This window comes from Diceros bicornis, chromosome 1, assembly GCF_020826845.1.
Source record: "Diceros bicornis minor isolate mBicDic1 chromosome 1, mDicBic1.mat.cur, whole genome shotgun sequence".
Taxonomy (NCBI): domain Eukaryota; kingdom Metazoa; phylum Chordata; class Mammalia; order Perissodactyla; family Rhinocerotidae; genus Diceros; species Diceros bicornis.
In genome coordinates this window covers 5434390-5461622 of record NC_080740.1, presented here as the reverse complement: position 1 = coordinate 5461622, position 27233 = coordinate 5434390, and the positions used below count along the sequence as shown (strand labels likewise).

Sequence of the window (27233 nt, the reverse complement as noted above, 5' to 3'; positions counted from 1 at the left end):
AAATCCTGCCATTTGCTACAACATGAATGAACTTGAAATACATTACGCTACGTGAAACAAGCCAGACAGAAGAGCGAATACTACATGATCCCACTTATATCAGGAACCTAAAATAGTCAAACTCATTGAAGCAGAGAGTAGAATAGTGATATCAGCAGCTGTGGGGAGGGGAATAGAGGAGGTGTTGATCAAAGGGTACATAGTTTCACTCAGTCAAGATGAATAAGTCCTAGAGATCTACTGTATAGCACGGTGCATATCGGTAACAATATTGTGTTGCATACTTAAAAATTCGTTAAGGCAGAGGCTGACAATGGTGGGGAGATGTATTTATCAGTACTGTCTGAGTACTAGGTGCTCTTCATACAGTGTCTCTAATCCTCACACCAACTCCCTGAGGTGACGTTTTTTAACTACAGCTGGCTGTACGCTATTTGCAGTTGGCTGGTACAAGGACAGAAGAAACGTTCCAAGGCACCTGAGGCCAGTTTTAAGTTGTCCACGACTGCTAGCAGGTCACCAATAGAGTTTGAAAGTCTTCACCCCACTTATTCTTGTCTGCTTGTTGACACTCCCAGATCATGGACAGAGAATAAGGGGCTCTGGAAAAACAATGGTCACAGTTTTTTTTTTTTTTTAAATCTACAAGATAAAAATACTATTTTTCTTTTTCCAGATTAGTTAACCAAAGCTCAGAGAGCTTAAGAAACTTGCCCAAAGTCACACAACTCCTAAATGATAGATCTAGGATTCAAACCCAGCTCTGCCTCGAAGCCTTTGTCCGTCCTGTGCTTCTTTCCTGCACATCCTAATGGGAATATATAACCAGACGTTTGGAGCCACAGGCCTGGAAATCATCAGAAAAGTCTAGGCTGCTTCTATTGAATCTCTCCAGCCCTGACCTCTCAGAGCACTAACCTTTCCTCCTTAAGAATCTCCCTGGTATAGCATCTGTAACAACTAGGTGCCCTAACCTGTCACAGGCCTGTCTCCCTCTCTGGCCTGTGAGCCCCCGAGAGCAGGGACCACGTCTTCACAACTCCAGCACCTCACCTGGAACCTGGCACAGAAAAGGTGCCAGGTAAGTGTCTGCTGGATGACTGCACAAAGAAAGGCAATCTGAGTCACAAAACACACACAGACAACAAATTCCCAAGGGCTAAGTCTTGGGAAGACCCTCTGTAGGGGGCAGAGAGAAGAACATAGGAGGAGTATTAGGAGAGCTGAGAGATGTCCAGACGGACGCTGAGCTGCTGAGGTCGCAGGAAGATACAACTTCAGGAAGGAGGAGGTGGTTAACATTTTATTGGGCTCACTCTCCAGACTCGAGTCAACCCATTTGACTCGAGGAAGCTTAGGGAAAGAGCCCACCCCTTTCAGGATCTGAGCCAGGGGAAGTGCTGGGGTCTCTACCAAAAAGGAGCAGCTCGGGGCACTCCAGGGGTCAGAGGCAGCACCTTCCTCACTGAGGAGAACCTGGAAATCTCCCGGCCTTTCCTGGGTTTTCCCAGGGGCTTCACAGCGGTCCATCCAGGATGCACTCCCATGTCACAGCTGTAAGAATTTATTTCTCCCCGCGGGGGGAACTGGCGTCTCTGGGGGAACAATGCATTGCCTCGTGACTGAGAAAACGTGATCTGGGATCCTACACACCGTGTGATGTGCAGTAGGAGTCCCCAGGAGCCACCACCACATGCCTAGGGCCTCACATGGTAAATGTAGTGAGCCCAGTGTGGGGAAGCGGGCGGGGACAGGTGGCTTCTTGACTGATCCAGCAGAAACCCAGGGGCAAAGTTGTAGGGTGTGGTCTTAGAGGATCCTCTGGCTGCGTCAGCTCACCCCAAGGGACTGGTCAACTGGGAGCTGCTCTTCCCCTCTGCACCCCTGCCCTGGGCAACTCTGTGCCACTTATCATTGCTATTTGTCAGCTTAAACGTGAACATTTCAACACAGTTCATTATGTTGTTAAATCCAGAGGTACCAGTAACTCACACACGTTTTCAATTTGGAAAAATAAATAAAATGAGACAGCAGCAGCTAACCCAGTCCTCTCCTTGTTTGCCCACTTATCTCCTATATACATTCCGGATGTGATTATTGGCACATAATGACGCAGAAGGACTCGATAATGGCTACAAATCTGTAATTTCTCCCTTGCAGAAGATGATTAATATTTTTTCAGCTGCTCCAATCAATGGTATAATTACGTTATTAGAAGTATTATCCAAAACAAATATACCACAGTACCTTATAACCAATTTTTAAACACTGATTGGCTTCCTTCCCTTTAAAAATACAGATTAAAACTCAATTTGGCAGTTAATGTGACGTCCGTCCTATCCACTCTCTGGAACAGTTTTCTCGTTGCCATGGCCAACGCCCTTTCCTCAGTCATGGCCGCCTGAAGTGCTCTCGGTTACGACCACTCCTCCATCCTGAGACCCTTTCTGCTCTTGGCCTCCAGGGAGCTGAGACTTCTCTTACCTTTCACCATTTATTTTCTGCCTTTTCTTCTCTCACCCCCTAAGCATTCACTAAGATCTGTCGCTGGACCCCCTCTCTTCCTCATGCCCTCCCCTTCAACACACCATCCCCACCTGTGGGCTCTGCATCTCTACTCAAAGATGTCTCCACTGCCCATTTCTAGGGCTAGTTTCCCCATCAAGTCCCAGAACCCACTTCCGAATGCCCTCCTGGACAGTGCTTCCTGAGCAGCCTGGTTAGCACCTCAAACTCCACAAAAATACACTGGGTACCACTTACCCCCAGGCTACGCACTACGTGCTAAGTGTAGTCTGTGAATAGTTTTTGTGCTTACAGTACATGTAACTAAACTCATCTTCCTTCCTATACATGGGCTCCCCCACCTCCCCACCAGTCCCAGAACTCCAGTTTATATCTAGGGCACTGTTACCCAACAAAACACCTGGGCATGAAGCCTCAGTGCCAAACGATATGTTTCTCTCCCTTGCTCCCATTGCTAGCCAGTTGTGAGGGTCCAGGAATTCACTGGAAAACACCCTCTCATCCACAGTCCCTCTGCCATCACCCACCTATTGGCTGGACCATTCAAATGTAAATGAATCTTAACTGATCACCAGCTCGCTCCACTCCAACCCATTCCAAACACTGCAGTCTCCCAAATGAGAGTTCCCAGAATATCACTTCTCTGCTAACTCATAAGGGCTCCCCAGTGCACCAGAATACACTCATTTAAGGCTCTCCATGAACCGGTAGGGCCCCCCACAACCTTTCCAACTGCTCCCCTTTGTGTATGTTCCACTGCAACAACACTGAACCACAATCTATTCCCCACACTCAATCCAAGGCTGTCCTGCCTGTGTGCCTTTGCTCAGTCTGTTCTCCCTCCCAGAGGCACCCTTTCTCCACCCCCATCGCTGAAAGTCCCAATTCTACCCACAGTTCAAAGCCTGGCTCAAATAGCGTCATCTCCTGAAACTTTTTTTAAGTCCATGCCTCCCTCAAACAGAATGAATCTCTCAGTCCTCTGGTTCCCAACCGTTTTGACGACAAGTGTCTTGTGCACAGAGCTTTGTCTGGCTGATCTCTGTGTCTGTCACAGGGCAGAGTGTAGTGTCTCGCCCCAACTCAGCAAGGATTGGGTGAACGAATGCATGGACGAGCTGCTGGTGTCCTTTCTGTGTGAGAACTGCTAAATTTTAAAAGGTGGCATTTCACAAAGACATCTCTAATCTATTAATTATAAAAATAAATAGATAATTAAATAAACAGAAGACACTGAGAAGCCAGCCACCTCGCACACATAAACCTGCCTCCCTGTGGGTGGGTGTGTGATGGCTGAACTGATTCCCGCAGGACTTTCTTTTGTCCCTGTGAGCAGTTTGGATAACTCTTCCAGTTTTCAGTTCTTTTGACACAGTAGTACTTTTAATATTTCTGATTTAACTAGATTCTGCTTAGAAAACTAAGCTACTCTCAGAGAAACCATTTAATGTCATGTAGATAGGAGGGGAAAAGAAACCTGACGGAGTCACATTATAGTTTTATCACCAAGGCTCTGGCACTGAGAAACGATTTCCACAAAGCAGAGTCACACTGCGCCCTGCACATCTGGGGTCCGTTCTGGGATGCACGGCTGCCAATGTAGTTAGAGACTGTGATGCTCCCCACCGTGTAGGAGAAAGACCAGCATAAGGAAGTCAATACCCATTTCAGTGGAGAAAAAAACAAATGTGCATTCCTCAGCTGTCGATAAGAGATTCACTTTTTGGAAAGAAAACCTTTCCTCAAAAATGGCACATAAAGCTCCCTTGTAATGCAAGTTACTGCATATTGGTGAATAAGGAAAACACCCCCACTTACATTATTATCCCCCCTCCATTGTTTAAAATCGTAATATCATTTATAACCTTCACTATCACAGTTTTGGGGGATGCTGCAGCTTCATGGCTGAGGGGGCCTAAGACAGTGCTGCTCAAAGTGGGGTTCAGAACCACAGCTCCAGCCTCACCTGGAAGCTTGTTGGCACAAGGCCGCTCAGGCCCCGCTCCAAGAGTGCCCTATCAAAGCCTGCACCCTCGGTGGCTTGTCTGTGCATCTACAGCTGAGAAACACTGGTCTAGGTCACGGTGTTTCTGAAACTTCCCTTTGAATGAGAATCGCTTGGGATGCTTATAAAACTTATATACTTTCCCAGGGCCATCGCCCAGCACGATTCAGAAAGTCTGGGATTGGATGTGATTTAGATTAAATGAGATGGTGAAGTTAATATGATTGACATGATGCCTGACACACAGAAGGCAGAGAACGAACTCTAATCCCTCTGTCCACCGCGGTCACCACCACTGCCAGCAGGGTTGTCAGATTTAGCAAATAAAAACACATTCTGCCCAGATAAATTTGAATTTCAGGTAAACAAATAATAGCTTAATATAAGTATATCCCAAATATTACATGAGACATATTTTTATTAAAATATCTCAAATTCAAATTTAACCGGCCATCCTGTATTTTATCTGCCAACTCTAATGACCTTGATTTTGGAATATCTGGAGGAGGGGAGTGGGTGGCAGATAACACTGGAAAAGTAATTAGACCCAGATTGTGGAGAGCTTTGAATGCCATTCTAAGGAGTTTAAATCAATCTATATACTAACTGGCCAACATTTTGAGCAGGGACGTGATGTGACCCAGCCGTCCACCCCCTTCCCCCCAGGAGTGATCAGACAGCAATGTCAGGTAGGCTGCAGAGACAACAGTCTCCATCCCAAAGACCCTTTAGGAGGGGAGCCCAGAGGGAGAAAGGATCATAGTCATGGCCAGGGACCATGTCACAAAGAATAAAGAAGTTAAAATTTCAAAACCTTAAATTTATGTTATATTAATCCTAAACTCTTAAACCATTTATTTACCCCCTGCCCTGACTCATAAAAATAATGTAAACCAGCTACTTGACTTTTCTTTTTTAAGGAATAACTGGTGCACAGCTGAGCCCTAGCCTTATTTACAGAGAGCTATTTGCAATTGGAAAAAAAGATACAGAGTAACACACCAAAAGCTAAACTTCCAACATCCTTCCAAGTGCCTTCTCTGCCAGAGCCTTGAACCTGGTTTCTGGATATCCCAAATACCTGGTTCAATGCCCCGCTGTAAAGCTGAGCAAGTCCTCGGGGGCTCTCAGCTCCTTCTCATGGTCTATTTGCTCTTATGTAACATGTAATTCTTAACAATCCTAGTTATCTAGCTTCCTCATCCACAGCACCGAAACCTCAGGGGATGAGTTAGAAGCAGGTAAAATGGCAGCAGTGACAGGATGATAGAAAGGGGTAAAGGAAAAACAAAGTATTGTATAAAGAATAAAAGTGGATACCCTGAATCATCGAGAAGCATTTAAGTTGTATATGATAAATTTAGAAATCACATAAAACATTTTGATTTCCACTTAAAAGACAGGCTTAAACAAGCAGAGCTTTGACTTTTGGAAAGGTAAGCTTTTTTTATCTAAAGTAAATACCTCCCTTCTCAAAAAAGTTACATAAGCGAAGTCACGCTTCCTAATCTAATGACTATTTATTTGACTCCAAGTGAACTAAAAATTGCCTACAGAATGTTCCAGCTTATATGTTTGTTCCCCTCTGATTTTTTAAGTAGCATTATTTGTCCCCACCCAAATCCCTCCTCCACTCTCAAATACTCCCCAGGAAGTTCAACTGGAATTCAGCAGTCCAGAACATTCTTACGCAAGAGGCCAGCATGGCAAACCCATGCCCAGAATTACTCTGGAACCCCCGAGGAAGCTACAGGAGCAGCTGCTACTGGCCAAGTCCTGGAAGCCCACCAGGACCCTGATTGCTGCGAAACTGCAAGAAACAGGGCACGAAAAGCTCTGTTCTTACATTTTTATCTGTCTGGGCCTCACTGCCAGTTCCAGCACCTCCTCCAACACAGGAGACAGGTGAACCCAGCCAGCTCTGTAGGCGGCTCGGAGCACCCAACCACCTCCAAAAGGGCTTCCTTCTAATTGTTTTCTGTCTTTTCTTTTTGTATTGTGTTAAAATTTATATAGGATAAAATTTGCCATTTTAACTATTTTTAAGTGTACAATTCAATGGCATTAATTACATTCACATGCTGTGCAACCATCACCACCATCTCTTTCCAAACTTTTTCATCACTCCAAACAGAAACTCGAAATATTAAGCAGTAATTCCCCAATCCCTCTCCCTGCAGCTCCTCATAATTCTAATCTACTTTCTGTCTCTATGAATTTGCCTAGTCTAGATAATTCACATAAGCAGAATCATACAATCTTTTGTTCTTTTGTGTCTGGCTTATTTCACTCAGCATAACGTTTTCAAGGTTCATCCATGTTATAGCATGTGTCAGAATTTTTTTTCTTTTCAAAAGTTCTTTTAAAAAAAGAATGTAACTTATTTTCTGTATTGATCTTTGGTAATTCAAATGCTACAAAAATATTCCCAAAATGCTTGTTTCTCTGAAGAACAATAAAAAACCTTAGTCTCTTAGAAGAAAGCTTGAAAGTACCTTATTAACATCCCACGCTACCACCCAAGGGCACCTCACCCTGGCCTCCGCCCAAGGACCCTCCTTCGGAGGCTGAAGGGGGCACTTCTTTAATATGCCCATTCCCCTAATTTTAGTTTTGGCCGCACTTCTTGCCCCTGAGATGCCAGATACAGAGGTTACTGTTGGAAGGAAAACCCAGCTACGATCAAGATCAGATCAGATCTGGAAATCCCCTCCCATGCTGTCCTCTGAGCCTTGGGGCTTCCCAGCTCTCCCCCCAGTCTCTGGAGCACCAGCCTGTCTCTGCAGGATGGGAAGAGGAGGCTTATGCTGCCTCACTCAGCTCAACACAGACGGCGGCTGGTCTCCCTACAAAAGCCAAGTGCCACCAGTCCTGCTGAGCCAAACAAGCCCCAGGTGGAAGGGACTCAATCATACTGCCTTACAGTCAAAGGAGTTTCCCTCCCATTCCTTAGAGAGAAACTTTCTGGTGTCAGATTTTGGAATAAGTAAAATAGGAACCTTAAGACAATGAAATCTATGATTGATGGAAGTTGTAAATGTCATTTCCTGGTAATTTTTTTTTTTCCCCAAAACAAAACTCAGCAATTTCTCATACACTCATGCTCCCTGGTTGGAAGCAGGACTGAAGCCCTCTGATGAAAGCATTTTTCGTAGCCCCAGAGTCCCTTCTAGATCCATTCTCTCCAACTCTATTGTTCTGAGTCATTAAAATGCAGTGCAAATATCTTCTCCCAATTCGGCGGTTGTCTCTTCGTTTTGTTGATGGTTTCCTTTGCCATGCAAAAGCTTTTTAGTTTGATGTAGTCCCATTTGTTCATTTTTTCTTTTGTTTCCCCTCTGGGCAGACAAATTCAAGAAGATACTGTTAAAACCAAAGTCAAAGAGCATACTGCCTATGTTTTCTCCTAGGATTTTTATGGTTTCAAGTCTTACATTCAAGTCTTTAATCCATTTTGAGTTAAATTTTGTGTATGGTGTAAGATAGTGGTCTACTTTCATTGTTTTGCATGTGGCTGTCCAGTTTTCCCAACACCGTTTATTGAAGAGACTTTCCTTTCTCCATTGTACGTTCTTGGCTCCTTTGTTGAAAATTAACTGTCCCTAGATGTGTGGGTTTACTTCCGGGCTCTCAATTCTGTTCCACTGATCTGCGTGTCTGTTTTTCTGCCAGTATCATGCTGTTTTGATTACTACAGCTTTGTAGTATACTTTGAAATCAGGGATTGAGATGCCTCCAGCTTTGTTTCCTCAGGATTGCTTTGGCAAATCTCTTGGGAAAAGATATCTGCAAATCATATATCTGATAAGAGGTTAATATCCAAAATATATAAAGAACTCATACAACTCAACAAAAACAACAAAAAAACATGATTGAAAAATGGGTGGAGGATGGGAACAGACATGTTTCCAAAGAAGATATACAGATGGCCAACAGGCACATGAAAAGATGTTCAACACCACTAATTATTAGGGAAATGCAAATCAAAACCACAATGAGATACCATCTCACACCCATCAGAATGGCTGTTATTAAAAAGACAAGCAATAACAAGTGTTGGAGAAAAGAAAAACCCTCATACGCTGCTGGTGGGAATGTAAACTGGTGCAGCCACTATGGAAAACAGTATGGAGGTTCCTCAAAAAATTAAGAATAGAACCACCATATGATCCAGCAATTCCACTTCTGGATATTTATCCAAAGAACACAAAAACACCAATTTAAAAAAATGTATGTACTCCTATGTTAACTGCAGCATTATTCACAATAGCCAAGACTTAGAAACAACCTAAGTGTCCATCAATGGATGAATGGAAAAAGAAGATGTGGTATATATATAATGGAATACTACTCATCCATTAAAAAGATGAAATCTTGCCATTTGCAACAACATGGATGGACCTCGAGGGTATTATGCTAAGCAAAATAAGTCAGATGGAGAAAGCCAAATACTGTGTGATTTCACTCCTATGTGGAAGATAAAAAAAAAAACAACAAGCAAACACACAGACACAGAGAATAGATTGGTGGTTACCAGAGGAGAAGGGGGCTGAGGGGAGAGTGAAAGGGATAAAAGGGCACATGTGTACAGCGATGGATGGAAACTAGACTTCTGGTGGTGAACACAATGTAGTCTACACAGAAGTCGAAATATAATGATGTACACCTGAATTTTATATAATGTTATAAACCCACATGACCTCAATAAAAAATAAATTTAAAAATAGATAAATAAAAATAAAATAAAATTCAGTGCATTTACAAACATGAAAGTCCTTCATTTCTCAAAATTTCCCAAATATTTTAAGCTAGCTAGATACATGATGTGCTAAAACAAACCTCTTACTAATCTGACTGTACTTAATAAACAACAACTGTAACTGCTTATGTGAGCATTTCCTGAGTTATATTTGCACGTTAGTTACGTTTTCTCTTTGATCTTCTCCCTCTTATGAAGATTCTGAATCTGCCATAAGTTCCTGGGAAGGGTAAGACCAGGGTTTCTCATCTCCCTCTTCCTTTTGAATCTCCTCAGGTACCCCACTCCCTGATGTTGAGCCCCAAGTCACAGAGCCTCCTGGCACAGAAGGCACCTCTATGTTCACTGGGAAAAGGTGCTCATCTGGGAGGGTGAATGACAAAAAGGAATCTCCTCGAAGCGGAAGAGTTAGCAAAAATCACCCCTTCCTCCAGGCAGGTGGAAATAGCCCCAAGCCAGGGGGAATGGCGTGGTGAGTAGAAAGAGGGCTGGATTCCAGCACCCCCTCACCACCAGCCAGGTGCCTTTGGGCAGATCACAACCTGCACAACTGTACATGGCAGTCTCACAATGTAAGTTGGCTATGGAAAGTGCTTCCATTAGGATTCAGCAGTTTCTCAGCTGTCAGCTTCTCTGTTTCCAGGCTCTGCCTTGAGAGTGGAAAAAAAAATTTAATGGCAGAAATAAGCAATCTTCCAATATTTAGAAATATTTGCCCATTCCTAATATGCACAGGAAGACTGCATTTTTTTTATTGTGAGAAAATACACATAACATAAAATTCATCATCTTAACCATTTTTAACAGAGAGATGTGAAAATAATTTACAGGTCATTACATTTTATTTTTAAGCAAATTCCTTACATTAAAAAATTTTAATGGGAAGAAATCATTGCTTCCTCATCACTTTGTATTTGACTAGAGACCTCAGTTTTGAAATTGGAGGTAAGAACTATACTCAAGGATCTCTTTTTACTCTTTCTTTAGAAGGCCAGTAAGAAATTTCTAAGAGGGTAAGGTAAAAATGTCAGGCTGCAAATACATGGGTTGGGAATATTTAACTGCAGTAATTTATCAGACTAATTCCTCAAGATGACTGTAATCAATCAGTTTCCTAGTCTCTGAAGCCTTCTGCAGGCAGCTGAGGTCCTATAAAGCTTGTGTATGTGGGAATATTGAGAAGTTGGATTTCCTACAAAAGGGTGCAACTGTGTCTTGATGTTTGGAATTCAAACCTACACGTCTGTATTGTTTGTATGTGGCTCGATGCAGCTGTTAGATGATTAACAATCCAGATTGCCTTATTTAAACCAAAGTCCACAATTAACAAATTATCCAAACTGACAACACATCAGCAAGTTCTCCAGTGACTTCAGGGAGAGTCCAGACTGAATCAGGATGTGTAGGCCAGTACTCCCAGTGAAGCAGAATCCTCATCCAGGAGTTCCCTAGGATGTAGGGATATGGGGATTCGGGATGTAAGAATCAGCCTCAGGTTCAAAGCTGTATTGTGGGAAGACCCCCAGTGACCCCCAGGTGACAGAAGGGCTTTTACTATCACACCCAGTCTCAGGACACTGCTTATTGGCAAGATTGAGGAATGCGGCACGGGGTTTCTGCTCCCTTCTGTCCTGTGAAAATGGATTGCTGACTCTCTGGATGGAAAAATCTTTTCAAACTACTGGCCCAACTCCATTCGGATGTCAGAAACTTTGCTTCTCTCAGGAGAATGTGAAAGCCCAGAGGAAACAGGACTCAGGAATATAATGGTGATGAATTATTGAGCCTCCTTTTCCAATTTGGCAATAATGAATCCAAATAAGATTCTGCTAGTGTTGGTGGACGGGATGTTCTCTAGGAGCCAAGAACTTTGTAATTCCAATTAGGACCACTGTGACAGCTGAGAAGCTAAACAGAACCCGAGAGAGCACACGAAACGGAGATCAAACCTCCCTCCAAGATCCCGAGGCAGCCGTCGGTGACGAAGGGATGGGCAGGGTACAGAGCTGCTGGTCCTGAAACTTCAGCCTAGACTTTTATGGTACAAAGCTCTGGGTCTTAAAATTTAAAGCACACTCAGATGCCAAATGATCAAAATCTTGGAATAAAGCTAAAAGGTAAATTGCATCACTCTTTGTTATCAGCTTGGCTACGCTGGTCTCCCTGGCAGCCCTGGGCAGGGCAGATGCCGCCCAAACAAAGACGGGTTCGATGCTCAGCGAGCCAGTCGCTGCACTCTGTCTGCAGTCTAGTGGCAAACGACAGTCAAGGGGACTAAAAAAGGAGATCTCAGAAACTTGAAGCTGGGTTTTAAAAAAATACAGACAGCTAGAGATAAAGCAGCCAGACATCCCCACAGAGTATTTCTTGTGTTAATACCTAAAGGCATAGGGAGCATATGGAGGGATGCAGAAAAAGAAATTAGGTACGATGGTTCAGGCCAGATCCATCCAGCTCAGCCTTTAAGGAAACCACTCTTTCTATATGTGGCAACAAAGTGAAAAAGAGAGAGAGAGAGAATTCTGCATGTTCCAAGGAATTCCACCATCCAGGTAAAAACTATAGAAAGAGAGGTTAAAAGACATGCTTAAGGTCTACCAGAGACTGTTTTTCATTTTACTCACTATTATATCTTGAAGGTCTAAAACAGTGCTTGCCATATAATAGGTGCTCAATAAATCTTTGTTGAATGAACATTATAGTTGTCAATAGAAGATATGGCTCCATTTCTAGCCAAAAATGTGTCCTAAACTCACAAAAATATATATTTATTTTAGAATTATTTAGAAATATTTTTTAAAACTTTCAGGAGTTTCTAAAATTGAAAAAAAAATGTCAAGTAAAATTCCATTCATATCTACAAATAAACTCTTCCTAAAGCTTTGATGTTCTTGGTCTACCTCTGTTTTTGCCCAATATGCCAATCACTCTAGCCAATATTGTAGATGTTTTAAAGGAAAACCAGTATGTACTGCAGATGGGATATTTCTTTGGGAATCCCAGGTGACCACCCAGGTAGGCCTCTGAGGGTGCTAGCCACTTTGGCCCAGTCCTGGTCTGGACCTTGGTCCTACACATTCAGAAACCGGACATGTCAGCACACTCAGGACAGATCCATCTGAGAAGGAGACTCCTAATAGCCAGCCTCACCAAGACAGAAAAAACCGGAATGCCAACTGGTTAATTAAAATGAAAAACAGAATTGCCAAGAAGACTGGCATCCTTTGGCAAGCACATTCTTGATGGGCAAACTCTAGAGAAAGCTGAATTTGAAATCTGCTAGTTGCTTTGAAGCACTAGAACGAGAGGTCTTTGCTACGGATTCATGTCTTCATGGACTCCAGGCCTAATGCCCCCTTCCTTACAATAGGGATACATGTGGCTTCAAAACCACATAGGTTAAACCCTCAGTTCAGGGAACCCCAACCCTGAGAACCATTTAGAAGGGTACTGCCAACATCTGCATCTATAGCTTTCCATTCTGTGTTCCTCCACTACTGATGAATTCCCATTTGAAATAACACATTCTTACTTTAAATAAAATCCCATCTATATCTTCAATGAGGTCTCAAAGTATTAATGATCTCAGAGGCTGTCATTCATTCATTCAACCAATATTTGTTGAGATTCTATTACGTACCAGGCACTGATCTGGGCAGGGGGGACACAGTAGTGAACAACACAGACAAAACCCCTGAGCCCATGGGGCTCACATTCTCTCTCTTTATTTTAACTTTTGCTGCTCTGCCCTTTTAAGATGACTTTGCAAAACGGCTGATTTTATAGGTTAAATCTCAGAGGCAATCAAATTTCTCATTTTGTGACTGTTGCCATTATATACTGCCTATAAATACAAAAAACAGGTGATATCTTCGATTAGGTTTTGGAAAAGGGAGAAAAATGTGTAAGTTCAAGAGGTGATTATAATGCTGGAGTCCACAAACAAAAGGTGAATTTCGAGGTCACTGCTTGAGATACTAGCATGGTATATTTTCACAAATAACTAAGAGTCTTGTATTCTCCCAGGAGTAAACCCAGTGAAGAGGACTTTAAATGGAAATGGGAAGGAACATGGGATTAAGAGTTGGGAGAGTTGGGATATGTGTTCTACAGTCTGCCTCAGCCAATACCCAGCCATGGAGGAGGCAAGTCACCCACAGTCTCCAGGTCTCCTACCCTCATTTTAAGATGACAAGGTTTGCCTAAAGTACTAAGGCACCAACAGCTGGAAAATACCATGATTTCCCCTGATAACAGGAACCAATCCTTACTCATCTCAATCTCCCTTACAGGGCCTTGGGCCACGCCCCACACATAACGGCCACTCTATAAATTCTGCTTTATCAAACACAGAACCTATTGTAACTCCAGAGTGGCAGCTGAAGTCACTGATATTCCAGACAAGATGTTTAAATTTTTTGTTGTTATTTAGCTACAGAATCCTTGACTCACCTCTCCTTGCTCCTTGTGTTCTTCTTAAGAGCCATTTGCAGCACCAATAACTTCTTAAATGCCAGACCTGAGAATCCCGTTTCAGCCTTTACTGCAAGCCTAACAGTTACGTACCACTTCCTTCTTCCAGCAACTTCCAGACCTCCCCTCTCTCCTGCCTGCTCCTCCTTCTAGCTTCTCTTTCTCAGTTCCTCACCACCAGCCCCATAAATAGTGTTCAGCAGGAAACCGCCCTTTCCCTGGTTAAGGTCATGGGCAGTTTCTTCTTAAATGAGATGGCTCCCAAATGGAGCCATAGCCCACTGGGCACTCCTCTTTGGACACCCCCAAGGGTCTCAAAATGAGAAGTCTAAAACTAAACCTTTCATCTTTCTCCCTCATGCTAAAACCTACACTCTGCATTACTTAATTTGATGAATTGCCTTCCTTTCATCAACCACTCCCTTCCTCCCCCTTCCAAACTAATTGGTGACCAAATCCTTGTTGACTCGACTCCTGGAACAGCTCTCAAATCCATGCCTTCTCTCCATGGCCTCAGTCAGGTCCTTGCCGCTTACATGGTCTCCCAGCCTGAAGTCTCTATGTACACTTCTCTTATGGCTATTGATACACGCTTCCTTGTCCTGGCAATCTGCAGATATCTGTGAATCCTCCACACTAGACTATAACTTCCTTGGATACAGAAACCTTGTCTCTTTTTGTCCTATTATCCCCTGCGGTAACACTGTGCTCTGTACATAGTAAGTGCTCGATAAATAGACTTTGGCAATAGAGAATGGATTACCTTAGAGTGACTGTGCTTAATGCCCCCAAAGAGCAGGTCATTAGATCATTATTTACCCTAACTTCTTCCCGCCCAATTAGCAATGTTATACAGACACCTGCACACATGGTGTGCCCTTAGACTCCTTTAAGTCAATCTACCAAACACAAAGAGAGGCTCTATCTCCCAAATAATTAAAACATAAACTGGTTCATATTTTTTGTTTCTGGTCTTCCTTGAGAAAGTGACACACTGCTCAGTAGCAAATGGGAAATTATTTTGCAAATCTATATCCCCAAAAGCCAGCAAACATGGGTCACGCATCTTTCTTTCATTTTGATCTCATTGCTGTGACTTAGTGTGGTAATTATATTACAAAGCTATTATTCGATGAAATGAATATGGCAAAACAATTTAAATGCTTGTCTAAAAAAGACTGTGTTAGAATGCAATTATAAGTGAAATTACAATGGCAAAATAATTGAAATGCAAGTCTGGAAGGCACAGTTATAAAACCATTAAAATGCCTCTGCTGGGGACTCACAACATTGAGTGAAACTAGGCACTCCTGGGGACACATTTTTAATTCACTAAAGCAGGCAACATTTATGGACAGATGAAAATGTCTGGGCTCCAATTGTTCCACAGCATTATCTACACTTCTGAATGCCACCTGGGGTACATAACAACATGAGGGTTTCCAGGTTCATGGGACAGACTGATACAAGAGAACCACATGCGACCCTGTGCTTCTATTCCGTACCAAGAAGATACAGGCACAAGGAGAAGCTTAGCTTAGATTTTTCTGAAGTGTTTCCAATACAAAAACTAGGATCATAAAATGAAAAGGTTTTTATTCTAAATGTAAGCCTGCAGTTATTAAACATTTGTGTGGATGTATTTCTAAGGATCTATCTTCTTGAAGTATTCTGCTGATATACTCCTTAGCAAAATCTTTGCCCAAGCTTACGATGGGAATACTTGTTCACTAGAGGAAAAAAACAAAATACAGTGCTAGATACAAAACAGATACGCTGAAAAGAATGGAATTTGACAAATGAGGACACTCCTTGGAACCATGTTCTGCATTTTGATGGTTGAACACACAAATGATTCTACCAGCAAAAATATGCCCCCTCCCACCCCTTCGCCCCTCAGAGTCTGCTTTCGTGGCTCTGTCTCTTTCAGTAAAGTGATTAAAGAAACAAATGCTAGGAGAGGATCATGTAAAAGACACATGTGTTAAAGGAATAAGATGCAAACCCTTTTCTCATTCATGATTCTCTCTCTTGTCACAGGGCAGGTTAGGAACTGGTATTTAATTTTTTTTCAGACAAAAAATTTCTCAGCATCCATGATTATAACATCACTTAATAAAGTTACCAGGTTTCCATAAAGAGCTGTATATTTTTGTTTCTCAAGCTTTAGTTTTAAAAAGTCCCTTGGAAATAAAGATACTAAGTATTCTTACTCTCTTTCACAGACTCTGAAACACATAAAGATTGAATATGCTCATAAACACGTTCTCTGAGGCATGCTTAGCAAAAGGGGTTTAAAGTCCTCGTGACTTCGTGTACCGAGTGTCTGCAGTGGACTCTTACGTCGTCGGGGATATCCCGCTGTGCACGTGTTTCTTGGCCTTTTTATCTTCCCTCCCACAAGGGAAATAAGTGGGAGTGTTAACTACAGCTTTGTAGCAATATGAGCATTGAGTGCACGGTAACTTTAAGACAAAAATCAAACCTGCTATCTAGATATTTTGTAGAGAGGTCACATTATTTTTAACGCATATAATTTAAATATTAATATGATTTGAAATAGATTTTTAAATCAGATGAGGAAATTAAGTTTTTCCAGTTTAGGCACAAAGGTGCAAACTTTGAAAAGGACAGAACAAGTCATCTAGAGAAAATTCTATGAAGAAGGCTAACTGAAAAAATCAACAAGCAAACATACACACAGATTATAGTAAAAATAAAAATTAGCAGGTTCTGCAAAGTATTTAAACCATAGTATTATACATAAAATTTGAAATTTGGAATTTGAAATCACATTTGTCAAGGTTTTGTAGAATTAACCTCTGTATTTAGACAGGTGTCAAATAAGTTTCATATAAAGCATTATTAACTTCCAAGGGTATATCTTTGGAAGTTAATAAAGGAGAAACCAACGCAACATTTATAATAGTATAAGTTAAAATATATTGCTGTAACTTACTTTGAAATGCACAAAAATATAAGTTGGATTGATGGATGGATAGAAAGATAGATGGACAAGCAATAAAGAAAATACTGTAAATGTTAACTATATAATCTAGGTGGTGGATATATATGGGCATCACTGTACAATAGTTTTTATTCTTTTGTATGTTTAAAATTTTTATAATAAAGTGTTGGAAAAAAATGCAGCATTCTAGATGAAAAGTATTTATTCCATTTGTTAACTGCTCAACAAATAAACCAGTTTCAGAATTTGTCTCACTGACATGAGGCACTCACCTAGCCAGCCGGATCCTGAATTTGGTATGCATAGGTCTGTCTCAGCACTGGGCAACACGAAGCCAACGACAAACACCTCCACGCCATCCGCCATAAGGGCCATGCCCAGGACGAAGAAAAGGGCCCACTGAAAACGGCCGTGACCACACTCCTGGATTATCAGCTCATACTGCTGGGCTAGTTCTTCCTCGTCAGCCCTCCTCTCTGACTCCAGCTCCCGGCGGTCCTTGTACTCATCGCCCTTGGGCTGCCTCACCGACACGATGCTGTCTTTCTCTTGGCTCATACTGGGGATTCCCTGATACTCCCCTTCGTAGATCTCATCATCTTCATCATGACCCTCAGTAGCTTCACTGGAGCCTTCATCATCATTGGCCTCCCCATCATAGGTTTCTCCGGGCGGGTAATAGTCATCGTCCTCTTCTTCGTCTTGGAACCTACTGTAGGACCTCTGGGTATATTCATCCTGGGCCCGGTCCACTGCTTGATTCACCTTCTTTACTGTTTGCTTCTTCACCTCTCTGGCAATGTCCTTGGCACCCTTCATCAGTGAAGTCCTGTCCTTGTAAGAGTCTTCCATCTTATCTCAATTGATGGCCAACGAGAAGATGGGAGTTTTTCAGACTCTGGTCAGTGGTTCAGCCCTGACAGCATCATCCACTTTGGGTTCAAAATGGAACTACAAGAGAAGAAAAACCACCAGAGAGATTATTCTTCTTTTCTCTGCCTTTTTCACCATCTATTTCTTGGTCTCTTTTCACTGCCCCTCAGACTAAGACACAGACTTAGCTTTTCCTGTCTTTGATCTCACGGTACACAGGCACACCAGAGGCTGGTTCTCTGCTCAAGGGTCATCAGCACTTGAGTATTTAGGGTTTTTACTGTTGTTATTATTGTTTGTTTTTAAGGAACTCCGCCCCCCAGGTAACTTTGCATAGAATGCACAGGCATTCCCCCGAGAATACAACAGGGCATCTGGCACCATTAAAAGTACATCCAGGGGCCGGCCCAGCAGTGCAAGCGGTTAAGTGCACGCGCTCCACTTTGACGGGCCAGAGTTCACAGGTTCTGATCCTGGGCACGCACCGACGCACCACTTGTCAAGCCTGCTGTGGCGGGGTCCCATATAAAGTAGAGGAAGATGGGCACGGATGTTAGCTCAGGGCTGATCTTCCTCACACACAAAAAAAAATTTAAAAGTAATCCAACACATATTGAAAGTGCTATAAAGGTATACTCTGACTGAGAAAAATAATATTGCTCACAGGCACATACACACTGCAAAGGCAAAACCAGAACACAAGAAGAATCCTGTCTGACCTTATTTCCTTATGTTGAAAAAACCAAAACAGCAGGCAAGCAGCCCTATATACAATGCTAGCAAATCATACATATTTATAAAATGCATTTCCCCTCTACTTTCACTGTATCTCCTTCCAATAAATGGTAAGAGACTCATATGCACCCAAAACTGACAATGAGTACCTCCCCTAACACAGCAGTCGCATCTGTAGGAAATTGGCAAAGTTCGTCAAATGACTGCACAGATGCCTTTGATAACCATTGAACTAGAACATTTGGCTTGTCTAGTGGGGGTCTGCCCTTCCAGAAACCACCCCCAGGCCAGCAGGGACAGGTAAGCCACATGCGACCACAACCCCACCCTATAAGTGCCCCAGACCTTGTCTCTACCTTCTTCATCTCTGGACACACACAAACACACACACACACCCCTGTCCTACTCCAGTTCACTGCTGTCCGGGATACCAGAGTCGGCAGTCTCCCATAACCCATCACGTGGTCTCTTTCTCACTGATGGCCCCTATGTCTTGGTTCATTACGTTTGGGCTGACCTGATGGTAGCTGATCTTTCACTTGTCTATTGAGCATCTCCTCTGGTGGCCCAAGTGAGCCAGTGTTAGGCCGACCCTTCTAGATAGATGATATAAAGGGGAGAAAGTCATTTCCCCCCATCATTAACTCCCAAAGCCCTATACCACGGCAGCATTCCAAACACTGATTTATATAACAGTCATTTCTACTTTTTCCTTTTGTACCCAGTGTAAAATACTTGGTAAGTGGCTATTACAGACATATATTTAAACTGCTTGTTCACACATCACAAACAAACCCAGCAATAAAGAAAAAAAGATGTTTGTTTATAAACGGACTGTGTGTCATTACCACTGAATACCTACAAATGCCCAGCAGGCAAAACAGAGGCAGAGCTCTGCACAGGCCTGGGTTTGGAAGACAACAAAAGGAAGTTTAAAAAACGTAGGGATACAAGGCTTTTTGCCAAATGTCTTAATAAAGGATTTCTCTGTTTGTTCTCCCTTTTTTTCTTTTTAGAGAGCTGAGACGCAGGGAAGGGAGAGATGGGAGGATCCGTGAGGAGAGTAAGAAAAGGTGGGAAAGCAGTGAGAAGCGGGCTGAGGATGGTGTGCTCAGAAACTCAAGAGGAAGGTGGAAAAAAGAGAAGTGAACGGGAAGGCAGACGACCACAAACAGTGTTGGAGATGGAGAGACGTTTGCTACTTCAAAAATTAAAAGCAAAATTAAAACATTTCACACAATAAATAAAGCCAACTGCTCTACTATCCATAAATTGGAGATCATAACAGACACGGCACACCAGCTGCTTCCGTAAACCCCGTCCGTGAGACCCAGAGACGGGGTGTGAAAGCAGAGCCCGAGCCGCCGCGAGGCACCGTCCTGTGCGGGTAATGGAAGCTTCCACAAGAGCCTGTTCCAATAAATAGTAAATAAAAATTGACTGCATTTGGCTTTCCTGCTTGTGTTCCCAAACACGACTATTCTTACCACATGCTCTAAGAGGCTCTCAGCCCCAAAAAGGCCCTTGTGTGGGAGCCGCCTCTACGAGAGAAACATCATGCTTAGGACTGGAAAGTGGGTAATTCTAACTCCCTAAGTAATCTAATCACGTGAGCAAGGAAAAAATAGAAAAGAATCTTACAATTAAACATTTCAGTTTTGAAATAATGCTTCCTGTAAAAGTCTCAGTTTTATTTCTGGGCAAAACAAGGAACCTGTGTACATAAGTTCTCCTTTGAATCAAGGTTCCTCACGCCCAAAATCGAGGCTCCAGTGGATTTTCAGATCCTTGAAAGACACTGGGTCTTGTAGTCTGACTACAGCAAAGAAGATTTTTTAGTGCTTTTGTATAAGGGCAAGTATGAATATTTACTCAAAAATTCTGTTTAAAATCAGATGTTTGTAGACGTTGCCATTGGGGAAACTGGGTGAAGGGCACAGGGATCTCTCTGAGTTGTTTCTTACAAGTGCATGTGAATCTACAATGATCCCAAAGTAAAATGTTAAACAAGAAAACAAGTTTGTACCATCTTTACTAAGCAATCTTGGCAAATGTGCGAGATGCCTAGCTAGTGGACAGATGATCCAGGGGGCAGAGCTGTATGCTACGGCCATTCCTCTCTCTGGTAAATGGAAAAATGCTAAAAGCTTGGCTCACTCCAGAGATCGCCAGGAAGATGGCAGATTGGTGTCCGTGTAGGAAGGCCACACCTGCAGTGAAGCAGCAGTTCTCCAGGTGCGGCCTATACAGCAGGCGTGGCCTGCGAGGAGGTCCACGAGCAACTGCTTATCGCTTCACCAATTCTGCAAACAGTGCACCTCTGTTTTGGGGTGAATCACTGTGTTACACCACGTAATATGTGTCACGCACCATTTTAATGAAAAACAGTTTGATTTAGTGCTGACTCTATGCCAGGCACTATGCTGAGAACTTTATATACATTCTTTTCTTTAATCCTTATTTCAATCCTACAAAATAGATATTATAGTCTCCATTTTACAGGTGAGAAAATTAAGGTTTAGTGAGATTAAAAAACTAGCCCAAGATCACAAAGATTGTCAGAGGAGATGCTGGGACTCAAGCTCAGATGCGTCTGACCCCAAAGGCTTGCCCCTTCTCCCCGTCTGCCTCACCCAGCGCTCTCACTGAAGTCTTATTAAATGCAGTAGGTTCTTCCTAGTCATTCTGGTAACTTGTTTTTCCTATACGAAAATGGTTTTATAGCCCCTTTGCTAAATTGTCTTGTAGTTTCCGAAATAAGGGGAATTATTGTGATATCTTTCATCAGCGATGCACTTTATATGGATAATAATTCAAAATATGGTCTTGTTTGTTCAGATAACCTACCCTAAGGTGGTGGCTGTACTTCAAAAGATAACAAAGTCACGTTAAATAAGATGTCAGTGGGCAGGAGGGCAGGAAAGAAGGCAAAGCCACGAAACTCTAACCACTTCTGGCGAAGTTCATGCTGCCCCTTCTCCCCCTTATTCAAGTCGGTGCACTTCTCCACAAAATAAAGGTAATGGTAACTACTTTACAGCACCGTGAGGACTAAATGAGTTGGTGTCTACACTGTGTCCAGGACAGAACGTGACATATGTTTCCTTCAGGTTCCCCAGAGGCAGACGCTGTGATGAGGCGGCAGGTGCGAATCATTTATGGAAGAAGGACTGGTGGGGGTGGAGGGAGCAGGGGAGGGAGGGATAGTCGAGGCAGGACTGCAATTTCAGGCAGGCCTGTGGGGCGAGCTCCAGCCTATCCTAGGCCACTCCTGACAACGCAGGAACATACGTTATGCCCCAGAGCTATTCCCACTCGAGGCAAAGGTGCTGGGCCCTCACACTCCCACACCTGTCCACTGCTGGCTCAGGGCCACCCAGGGCGAGGATGGAGCCTAGGCACTTCCAGCTCTCTGCACCCAAAGGCAAAGCAGTTCTAGTCGCCCAAGGCAGGCCTCTGAAGAGTACCAGGTGCTGGTGGAGGCAAAGGCACACTGGAGCCAGCGGAGGAGAGCTCAGAGACAAAAGGGATCCAGGAGGCGCTGGGCAGAGTGTTAACCATATCTCCTACAATCTGCATTTAGTAAATACTTGTTTATATGCCCTGCTAATCATGCTGAGCGGTAGGTCCCACAGCTGATTAGAAACTATATTTATAGAAGTGGTTGTTACAACTGAATAATATTTACAGCAAAGTTAATCTGATATATTTAATGATATGCAAAATCATTGTGTATGTCAATAATTCTGTACAAATAATGTTATACACATAAATCAGAGTTATCCTGGAAAAATACAGTTTTACTTCTTCTTTTTTCTTTGATGGTTCATGCCAAACAGCATGGATCCACGAGCAAACACCACACACTATTTCAAAACCATCCTACACGTTCCCATCATGCACAACCCACATGTACACACACCGATGTTCCTCTGTTTCCCCACACTGTGCCCCAACCTCCAGTCCTTCCTTCTGCTTTACCCCTCATCATCAAAAGATCTTGGATAGCTCCTCCTTCCCAAAACATTCTAGAATTTTCTGGAGGCTGGGAGAGTCCATCGTTTTAATAACTGTATTATGCAGCTTTAAAGCCCTTGTGCACTCACAGAGTAACGAGAGCAATAATAATAGCTCACCTATTATTATGTCAGCCACGTGCTAAGCACTTCAGATCTCTTACTGCCTAAAAATAATCCTCACCACAGTCACATGTGGTAGGTACTTTTAAAATCCCCATATCATGGGGCTGGCCCCATAGCATAGTGGTTAAGTTCGTGCGTTCAGCTTTTGTGGCCCCGGAGTTCGCAGATTTGGGTCCCGGGTGCGGACCGACGCACCGCTTGTTAAGCCATGCTGTGGCAGCATCCCATATAAAGTAGAGGAAGATGGGCACAGATGTTAGCCCAGGGTCAGTCTTCCTCAGCAAAAAGAGGAGGATTGACAACAGACGTTAGCTCAGGGCTAATCTTCTAGATAGATAGATAGATAGATAGATAGATAGATAGATAGATAGATAGGTAGGTAGGTAGGTAGATAGGTAGATAGATAGGTAGATAGATAGGTAGATAGATCAATAAAATCTCCATTTCACAGATGGGGAAACTGAAACCTGCCCAGTAAGGATTCAAGCCTAGATAATCCTTCTCCAGAGCCCAGCCACTTACTCACTACATCTACTACCTGTTAGTAGAAATGGGAGCCTGTGGTGGACACAGAGATCTGAAACAACAAAGCTGCAGTAGAAGACAGCCCCCACCTCCCTCGCCAGGACATAGGGATCCTCTAAAGCACTTGCTGATCACCGGAGTGTTGGGATTGGGGAGAGGAGCTCACTGTAGAACAACCCTCTTCCCCTCCTAAATTTGGACCTAATGGAGACATTCAACACAGCAGACAAATGGCCATCAATTGCCAGCTGATGGAGAATCGTGCCCACACTTCATCACTGACGCCACACCTTCTTCCCAGTGCAGGCACGCTGGACCACGCAGGACTCCTTGTGTGTGTTGGCCGTTGAGAGAGCTTCCCAACTCCGCAGACCTGCAGAGAGCATCTCCCCCTGGGCTGAGGCCAGCAGCCCAAGGTCTTCCCCCCAATTCACCAGAGAAACCGCTCCTTCTCTCCTGGGGAGGAGTGGGGGTATGTGTGTGTGTCGGGGGGGAGAAGCTATACGTGTTTTACCCATTTTTGTCTCCCTGGGGAGCAGCGGAAATTCCTGTACCTGAGTGGAAACCCGAGAAGTGGGGAGTAATGTTTCGCCTTAACTCAGTGCTGTATGATTCTGATCAAGACTTGAACAGAGCACACGAGCTGGCTGAAGGAAAGCCAGATCACTTTCCATCTCTTAGGGCTATAACATAAGACTGACCATATGTGATGACATTGTAGTAATGTCACAAAATAGGGCTGCATTAAGATAAAAAGGCAAGGAAGTGAACATCTAAAACTTGCAAAAAGTCCAGAAATATTTTGAGGGATACTGTAATGCATTATTCCAAACTAATACACATTTTAACGTATGATTAATGTCCGAAAGAAACACAATATTTACTCTTCACCACCCACATTGCAAGGAGGGCTGATTATAAACAACTAGACATCTTTTTATTAAGGCTGTTTCATATATGTCTGAAAATGGTGATTTTTTAAAAAGCTTAAAATCAATTTTATTGATGTATAATTTACATTCAATAAAATGCTCTGGTTTTGTATGATTATTAAAAGAGTCCAAGAGATTTGGTGCAGTACACCATCTAGATTATGAATATGCTTATTCTGGCAAGAAGTGTTCGTTGAAAGGCTTATTCAGCACAGATTTGAAACCTCTGGCCCTTATATTAACTGTCCACAGAAAAGATCAACATGCTGAGCTCTGGACTTTGATGGGCTGTAGACAGGCTCTGGAGAGAGCAGAAAGATAAGAAGATGGACATGGCCTTGTAAGAGCTCTAAGTGCTTCATAAAAACATCCACATTGCTACTTTATATAGCCTAATCTTGTGAATAGCGGCAATATTTGAAGGTGACCAGCATTAAATGCAAAACTCCATACCTGCAGTGAGACAGCATTCTAAAAAGAAGCTTTTGGGAGAGAGGAGGGCACATTTTGAGAAGAAAAAATAGATACTGACCCATCATCCCAGCCTGTCCAAATCTTTGACAGCAGACTTTTATCATTTAAGGATGCCTCTTGCCCTCCAAACCTCTAAACTTATGTGTAAATTCCCATTCTTCAAGGGGCAGTTCAACAGCCACTGCTTTCATGAAATGATTTCTTTTCATTACTGCTTTAACCTAATCACGTTCCCAGTGAAGCATAGTTGGTTTCCTCCTGACACTGAATCATGTCTTCCCTTGTAGTTATCCATGAATGCAACTGGTTATCCATGAATGCAACTGGTTATCCATGAATGCAGTTGGTTGACCATGAATGTGACTGGTTATCCATGAATGTGACTGGTTATCCATGAATGCTATTGGTTATCCATGAACGTGACTGGTTATCCATGAATGCCATGATCTTCCCTATCGGAGTGTAAGCTTCCTGAAACCAGGAACCTAGTAAAATAAAACACTATAGAGCAATACTATTAAATGAGGACACAAGCACCATGAGGGGCCAACTCTCTGATCCCCCTTCCTCATGAGGGAGTTGTCTGGATCAGCATTTCACCAAAGTGCAATCCACAATACGTGGTCCTACTAGGTGCTCTGAGAGGAAAAAGTTCTATGGTCAAATAAATTTGGGCAGTTTCCATCTCATACTTCGTATGTCCTTCTCTAGGAGAGTCACAGTGCAAAGCTTGTTCTAAAGAACCTTGTTTAAATGTTACCCAACCTTTCCTAATGATACAACGTCCCCACCCTCAACATGAGAATACTGTATGAAGATAAAAGCAAAGATCCTTTAAAATTCTAATGTCTCTATTGTAAAATACCATAAAACTCACTAATTAGAATTAATTGAGGGAAGCAGGATGAAAGGCAGAAAGTCTACATTAAAATAATATTTCTAAAACGAAATTCAGTATTTATTTCAAATCTATCAAAAATTGAAATTATGTTTTCAAAATGTAATCTCTTGTGATTTTTAAACAGACTTGCTACAAAAATAAAGTGTATTTAGCATATCTGCATATTTTTAAGTAATAAGTCATTCAAAGAGCCTGGAAATTTTGATTTTAAGTATGTTAACACTCTTTTTATGCAATTTGACACAATTAATTTGCTTTAAGCAGAACAGATCTCTTAAACCAGGGTCAACTTGGCCTCAGCAATTGTCTAAATCTCTAGAAATTCCAGATTAGTGAAATTCAAAGGCGTTATCCAAATAACTAACCTATTTACATATAAGAACTTTTCAGAAGGTCCTCGACCTCTTGATAGGAGGAATATTCTCAAGTGAGTCAAAGTGAGCAATATTCTCTTGAAGAAGTATCTGAATTCAATTTAGTACAGCAATATTCTTTCTGATTACAAAACTAAAACATGCTCAAGAAAGAAGTGGAAAATTCAGAAAGTCACAAGAATAAAAGGAAAACCGTATGTATTTCTACCACCCAGAGACCCCCTACTCTTAACAATTAGCAATTATGCTTCCAATCTTTAGGCTATGCAGATGCTCGAGCATGTGATTAATTCAGATCATACTGCACAGCTGAATCTGAAGTCCTTCTCAGATTACTCAATTTTCTCTAACTCTTTTGGTGGGAATTTTCCCATTCACTGGGTTGGTGGACCATCTCCAAAACTACAGGACTTCATTACATGTTTAGCAATTCTTGACTACGAGCATTCTTCTACAGCAGTGGTTCTCAAAGTGTGGTCTGGGGATCCCCTGGAAAACCCCAAGACCATTCAAGGAATCTATGAGGTCAAAACAATTTTTACAGCAATCGAAAGATGTTATATGACTTTTTCATTCTCATTTTTTCATGAGTGTATAGCGGCATTGTCCAGAGGCTACATGATGTGTGGTGACATCACTGCTCTGATGGTTCACAGAATGTATACTTGTAGGTTCTTGTGTTTTAAAAGTTTCTCAATTTTTATTTCTAATATGATAAATAACAATAGATATAACCCAAAAAAAGGACAGCTCTTTTGTCCCTAATAATTTTTAAGAGTGAAAATTGGGTCCTGAGACCAAACCAAAAAATTCAGAACCACTGTTCTCTAGGAATCCTCTCTGCTTGGACCTGGAGTTGTTGAGCGTCCCTGTAGGAGTTTTTCCCCTCTGGGGTTTGGGGTTTGCCCCTGCTAAAGCCCCATAAGTTTCACAAAGGCATGAACTAGTTTTTCTCTCAGTGGCTCTGTTCTGATTTCTACCCTGTGTGGAGACACTGGGTAGGCTCAGGGTTTCCGTCTCAGGTGGGTGGCATCCCAGCCCTATCCACGGTGGACAGTTGTGGACTGCCCTTTCCCCCAGGCGGGGATGGACAGTGTGTTCCTGGCCCCCTGTTGCCTGCTGCCCATGTCCTGCTCACAACTTGGAAGGCACAGCGTCAACTCCCACACACTGCTGTGTCTTTTCTTCCATTTCTGGAACCTGAGGATTTCTTTTTCTTTGTTTTGAGGTGAGCTACTTACTACCAAAATAATATTTTGATATATCATCGATGTATGTGGAATAGGGTATATGGGGTCGGGGACGGGGGATTTACCATGTGCTCAATCCACCATCTTCACTCCGGTTGGCACCTTTATAACCTGCTTAAATCATACATTTTATATTGAAAAATTCCTTATGCTTTTAGATATCCTCTACCACTTCTAGTTATGGTATACCATAATTCACTTAACCTGTCTCCTATCATTGGGCATTTAGGTTGTTTACACTATTTTAATATTATTAATAATGTGGTGATGCATACCCTTCGGTAGATCTTATTGAG

At 42.6% G+C, this 27233-nt stretch overlaps 1 protein-coding gene across 1 annotated transcript in view; it reads right to left on the bottom strand.

The window, feature by feature from the left end:
* SV2C (synaptic vesicle glycoprotein 2C) overlaps window positions 1-27233 on the bottom strand; it is a 200593-nt gene that overhangs the window by 134042 nt on the left and 39318 nt on the right. Inside the window, exon 2 of the mRNA XM_058565464.1 lies at window positions 17004-17682. Within this exon, the coding sequence (XP_058421447.1) occupies window positions 17004-17583 (580 nt within the window). The 5' untranslated portion in view covers window positions 17584-17682. The remainder of the gene's footprint in view (window positions 1-17003; window positions 17683-27233) is intronic.